We start from the raw sequence: 6,641 nt of genomic DNA, 5'->3' as shown, positions 1-6,641 counted from the left end.
GTATCTTGGATCATTGGCAACAAGATATGGTCACTTAAGGTATTGCAATCTACAATCTTCTAAAAATTCTAAAAATGCAGTGAAAGATTAAATAATTAGATTTATTTTGCCTGTTTGTAACTTTTTTCATCTTCTGTACAGATATAATAAAGCTCTAATGAAAGCTGGTATTTTATTGAAGGTTCTTAGACCAAAACTCAAAGGATAATGTAATTATAACTGCTAATACATCTGTAATTGAAGTAAAAATTAAAAAATAGATTTATGTTTTTTTGGTTGAGTAATAAAGTAGATAAATGAATAATGATGCTTGATGGCAAATCTGTGCTTGCATAGCTTTAATTTAAGACCAAAATTATGAAAATCGGTCGGGTAGAAGAGCCAAACCGACTCGGGAAAAACTAATAATTTTTAATATAGATGTATAAAGGCATATAAAATTCAGCATAATGACTAAACTAGTTTTTAAAAGTAGTCATGATTTAATAACAAAACTGAACATTTGTACAAATTCATTTTAACTTTTGTGAACAAAACTTTAAAATCACAAAATGTGTTTATATACAAAACCTGATCAAACCAGCCCTAGCAGTTAGGCTTTGGCTCCTTATTCATGGATGATCTCATCATCTTCAGTTCATCGATTGTATCGACCAACAAAGCGCGAAACTTTACGATGTCTTCCGGCCTCAACTTGTAAATGTGCTGCAGTTCCTCGTTAGTGAACTGCAACTGCTCGAATTGCGGAATCACTTGGTCCACCAGAGTTTGCAAGTACGGCCGCATCTTTTCTCTGATCAGCGGTGAAGGGCTCATCACGAAACCTCGAATCAAATCAAATTATTCTTAGCAAAATCTACAATGAAAGATGACAGAGCTTATTTATAAATAGTAAAATTAAATTTTTCGTCCTACCTTCAAATCCTCGGATGCTAGGTTATAGCCAAAAACCATAGTACTGGCGGAATTTGAACCCGGGACCACAGAGACAGAAGCCCCACGTTCCTCCATTAGACCATTTGAGTAGTCTTTGATATTTAATAAAATATCAAGTTGTGTTCTCAAACAAAAATACCTTTAAGCATCATGCACCCTAAATTTTGTCTACATTACTCTTATTTTTCAAACCTTTCTGGCAATCTATTACAATTTCTTGCACCCAAGAGGTCTTTCCCTTGTAAAATTGAAATTAGTGTAGTTCCGATTTCTAATTATTTTTGTGCAAGTATGATTATAGCCCAGCAATTTGGTTGATTTTGTGTTATATAACACATTCATACATATTACTTTACTGTTAAAACACCAAGTTCACGAAACTTATCCTTAACACAAGCCTTATACTGGACTCCACAATTACTAGAAAATTACCGGTATGGATCATAAACGTAAACAAATGACGTTTTTGGCCCGAAAATAAACATTATTTAACATTGCTTAAATGGAACTGACAAAACATATGTTCAATGCGATTAGTATAGGATTCGGGCCAACAATGTCATTTGTTTATGTTTATGATCCATACCAATATTTTTCTAGTAATCGTGCTGTACTCTAAAACAATCATGGTTCTAATAAATTTATTCTGGAGATTCAACAATCGTTTTACCTCGGACTTGCTTCAACATCTTGTTCATAAACTCGAGTTGTCGTAGAAGATCTCCCTCGGCAACAGCTGGTGGTAACGGGGGAACTTGACCTCCGGACAACTTGTTGAACAAACTGGCTCCAATGTTGCGCACAGCGTTGCCGACATTGCTCAACTTGCCGATGAACGGAGCTGCGTTGGCGGAGAACACTAAAATGGAGCACACAAGTGCGAGGGAACGCATGTTAGGTGTTACAACTAACTGTGTCACATAAACAGATTGTGGTGATTTGATTGACTCAGTTATCAGAGAGTGTTTAGGATATTTATTGTTATGTAAACATGTGAAGACACTAAAGTTGATGTCTTTTAATATGACTTCAATGTAATTGAGAGGTTTAGTTCAGTATTATTGAATAAGGCTGTATGTATAATGATAGAAAAGAATCGGTTTTTGCAGCATGGTATTATTGCAAAGTATTTATAACATAATTTCTAGTCAACACTAATTAATAAGACAACTTCTCCTGTAATGAATCAAACCTAATTTTGAAAATTACAATGAGAGTAACCAAGATTTTTTTAAATTATAACTTAGCAGTACAGTACAAGGGATTATATTTTAACTAATTTCTAAAGCTAAGAATCGTTTTTTTCTGATTGTCTTCTATTGGGCCAAATTATGACATGCATTGAGTAGGATGACCATGAGTAAAAGAACTCCCGTGTTTTGACTATGTCTATTCCTTTGTACAAAGAAAGGTCAATGGCAATAAAACTCTTGATTCTTGATTCTTCACCCACCATCCTCAGTTTTGTTATTTTTGATCAATTGCAGTTGAATCAATTCAATACAACTAGCGTCTAGTGGTGTGACTGTCAATGTTGAGCCTCTCCCTCAAACCTCCCACACATCTTGAACTGGTTGAAATTGATCTCCATTGTAAACTTATGATTGTAACTTATATATCGTCAATTTTAACATGATGAGTTAGAGTAGATGTGGTACATAAAAAAGTCCCAGAACGACTTATTTTCTTATTTTCAAATATTTGTACAATAAAATTGGTTCTTAAAAATATCAAAACACTAGCTTTCATACACAACAGAATAGGTACTTGAAACTGAAACCTTATTCAAACTGTAAGCAAAGTCTTTGTACAATGTTTATTTTAACTTGTTGCCTACCAGACGTCACACTCCTCTGTGTGAGCACTCTTGTGTGATCTGGTAGTGAATGTGTTAAAAAATTAAAGGATAAAATTAAAAAAATAAGCAACAAACTACAAAATGTTTAACTCATATAAAAATTGAAATAACTTAATCCTAAAAAGTCGTGAAGCTGGTTCCATAGGTTGAAAGTTTTCACTCTGAAATCCAGCATTTCTTCATATTTCCCTTTGTTTTTGTCGTAAGGAGCAGTCCATTTGAAATAGTATTTCAGCAGCTCGTCGTCGTAAAGTGCGTAAAAATACCTCGCTGCTCCTGGACGCAGAATATACTGACACGATTCCTGTGTGATTGAGTTGTTTGAAAGAACGTAGTTTGTCAGTTTATAAAATAGATCCTCATATTCTTGTAAATATTTTAGCATTTTGTTGCCCTCCCTTGGCGGAAGAAGGTGATAGAGCTCTTTAATTTTGAAATCGGTTTTGTTAATCTTCAAACACAGTTTGTTTAGCTCATCATTTGAAACAGAATCGCTGAATGACACATTTGAGAGATAAAATGTAAGGAGAGCAAAGAGAATTGTTTTTATCACATGACACATCTTAAAATAATATAATTTTTGATGAAAAGTTGAGATTTTAGAGCGTTTAACAACCAACGTAGTGTTTAATATTATGTAGAATTAAGATTACTCACAAACTTATCAGTTTTATGTTTAAGACTGTTTTGGTTGCATTCAAAATGTAACACTGTAAACCATCAACATTTACAAGGCAATTTCAACATCCTCCTTTTGAAAATAGCACAACACTTTTCTAAAATGTTTACGTTGTTTTCAGTTGTAGCACACAGCTCTACTCAAAACTAACGTCATCTTCGTCCGGTATTTTACTGTAACACTTGAAGAATTCTTGCCAAAGTTTGACAGTGTTGTGTCGTTCATTATGAAGAACCTTTGAAGAAACATTGTTCAAGCCAAACAACACTTCATGTAACGGCGTATCTACATAGAAATGTACAAACTCCGGGCCTCCATAGTCTATTAACTCTTCGGCTTCAGCAATCGTACAGTTTTTACCTATTGTTTCATCGTGTTTTGCCCTTGAAACAATTGAAGCCATAGCCTGATTGTAGTTTTTTACTAGGTTAATAATTGTTTCACCATTACCTTTTGGTCTAGTTCTGTACTCTTTGTTTAGTTTTTTATCGGTTTCGATTAGAAACTTGCATAAATATGAAACCGTCTCTTTTTCATAATTTATTTCTTGGTTTTCAGTTTGAGGTGAAACAACGCTTAAAATTACTAAATAGAAGAAGACTTTGATGATACCTAAAGAAAGAACCATGTTATAAATCCATTTGATAATAACTTATTAACTTCTGAGAACAAGACACAATTCTAAAACTAGGTAAAAATGTTATAAGACTATTTAAATTATCAGATTAAAGTGATTATTCTTTAATATAAGTTTAAGAACTATCATTTAACCATTTTAATATCAAATCATTGTGTGGATAGTGAATGGGATGGAGTGTTCACCTTCGGAATTATAATATAATAATATACGAGGTGTTAGCCCGTCCTACGTACGGAATTCAGTAGTCAGTTAAAACCGTGTACAATTCAGATCAGCTAGTTTACACTTATAAAGACAAAGTTTCTTGCAGTTTTAATGTGAAAAATAATCTTGTAAACAAATGTTGTGTGACCAAATATGTTTTTATTTCATCATAGGCCTATACAATATGCATTTTAAATCCGATAATTTTACAATAAAACAGCAATTCTGCAATTTTTACGATGTGAAAAGCGTTGAAGTGAGATTTGCAGCCGATTCGCACACTGATTATAAGTAGCCTACAGTAGAGAGAGTAATAGTCAATTGAGAAGTGTATAGACCTAGTCAACGATACCACCTTCCATAGTATACCTCCCTCTTCCATAATTATTATCACTACAACACAACTACTATACACAATTTCCAGTAGGTCTGAATAGAAACGACCTGAAATATAACATAATATCCAATAAAATTCACAGTACACATAATTTAACTTTGGTGTCCTAAAGGCTAACATAGGAAGTTTAATTAACTAAGTTTGTTTTGCTACTTTCTGAGAAGGCATTCAGTTTTTCAACCCATTATGAAAAAAATTAAAGCTAGTGTTCTTTCTAGAAAAATTCAAAATTTCACTAAAGCACATTTAACAAACAAGCCGTTCAACAAATGTACGACATTTATACACTCTTCCTTTTTATTTATTTATTTTTTAAAGGAATAACTGGATTGTTTTACCTAAACTGTAGCAGTATTTTATAGAAATGTTAATGCCACCATACTAATTAATAAAGATTTAAAATACTTAAGTAATAATAATATACATATTTGTGTACCTATATCAGCACCATTAGCATTTTTATTGTTTATTTACTTTATTTGCAGTTGAAATTGTCAATCAATGTTGACATACTCCCTTAAAGATACCGTTTTGAAAACTTGCCGTCCTTATAAATCAGCTATTACAATTTTAAGTTATGTTTCTACTACTGTGGTTATGTGTAAAGTGTGTTTTGAAGTTTTGATTGTGTAGCGAACATAAAACACGTGAACAGGCTTTAAATATTATTAGAGTTTACTTGCAGATCCGAAGTCAATGATACAACATAGGTATTTCAGGATTAGTAAAAGTACGTTAGATGCTCGTAATATGTTATTTCCGTAATCTTTTACCACTGATTACCATATCATAAGGTTCATATCTCACCTTAAACCTACCCTGTTGGAAAGTTCAGTCCGTGCATAAAAATACTGCGGAATTTGATGTTATACAGTTTACTCCTTATTGGTTAACATGCTTTCACTTCACTAAAGTTCAACAAACGATTCATTGAAAAAAACTCATTCTGAAGACTCGTTCTCGTCGTTTTCCGCAGCTGCTTGTTTGAAAAACCAAACAAAGTCCTCGTAAATATCTATAGTGTTTTGACGCTGGCAAATCATAATCCTTGATGAAACATTGTTTAATCCAAACGCTTGCTCTAACGTGTGCTGATCCGAGTAAAAGCCAATGAAGTGAGGTCCGCCGTGATCTATCAGCGGAGCAGCTTCCAAAATAGTTTCGTTCATCGCCCTCTTCATATTTTCCTTGTGCCTTTCGATAATTGAAGTCAAGTTGTCGTTGAACTCTCGGACTTGGTTCATAACGGATTCACCTTCTCCTTTTTTCCTGTTTTGTAACTTTCCGACGAGTTCGTTGTCTGCGTCGATCAACATCTGAGTGATTTCCGAGACTTCGTACTCGTGTACGAAGGGTGCTTCGGTTTTTTGTGCTGTCACTGCACACAGAGAAATGAATAGTGCAAACACTAGATTTGTGGTCAAGTATTTCATTTTGTCGTTTATATTGGTATTTAGCAGCATAAAAAAACTACAGTAAATATAAATAAAGTAATTTAATTTGACTCATTATTTTACTTAACTGCTAACCGTTTAGGTTAAAGTAGTTATTGCAAATCATTAGTTCAACGTATATGTAAATTGTCATCATGGTGGCACTAATATAAACTAGTTATGTAATCAGTATTTAAAATCTAAAGGCAATAGATTAGTCTCTCAATGACATGTTGTCACAATAATGTTTTAATCCCATTACATGTTTAATAGGTTATAAATTACATTGCATAACCTAATACTTGTTCAAAATAAAATTTAGACCTAATGTTCCATGACATTTAACACTTAGCTCAAAATTGAGTTAGCTGATTGTTTTAGCGAATTTCCCATATAGGGAATAAGCTATTACCGTAGTACTCATGGTAAGACCTGGACGCGGGACCGATTTTTTTTTTCGTTTTGAAGTCCCTAGAGGCCAAAAACACCATCCG

At 33.3% G+C, this 6,641-nt stretch overlaps 1 protein-coding gene across 1 annotated transcript; it reads right to left on the bottom strand.

Annotated features, from left to right (window-relative positions):
* Positions 1–437: 437 nt before the first annotated feature.
* On the bottom strand, positions 438–1,865 carry LOC128995962 (uncharacterized). The gene is made up of 2 exons (XM_054421046.1): positions 1,607–1,865; positions 438–824 (listed from the first exon to the last, which is right to left on the bottom strand). The coding sequence occupies exons 1-2, from the start codon at positions 1,827–1,829 to the stop codon at positions 586–588; spliced, it is 462 nt and encodes a 153-aa protein (XP_054277021.1). The 5' UTR covers positions 1,830–1,865; the 3' UTR covers positions 438–585.
* Between the last annotated feature and the right edge of the window lie 4,776 nt (positions 1,866–6,641).

Source organism: Macrosteles quadrilineatus, unplaced genomic scaffold (genome assembly GCF_028750875.1).
Source record: "Macrosteles quadrilineatus isolate MER2022 unplaced genomic scaffold, UCM_ALF_1.0 Scaffold_5__1_contigs__length_97177068, whole genome shotgun sequence".
Classification (NCBI taxonomy): Eukaryota; Metazoa; Arthropoda; class Insecta; order Hemiptera; family Cicadellidae; genus Macrosteles; species Macrosteles quadrilineatus.
Note: the sequence above shows the minus strand (reverse complement) of the source record. Positions and strands in the feature narration are given on the sequence as shown.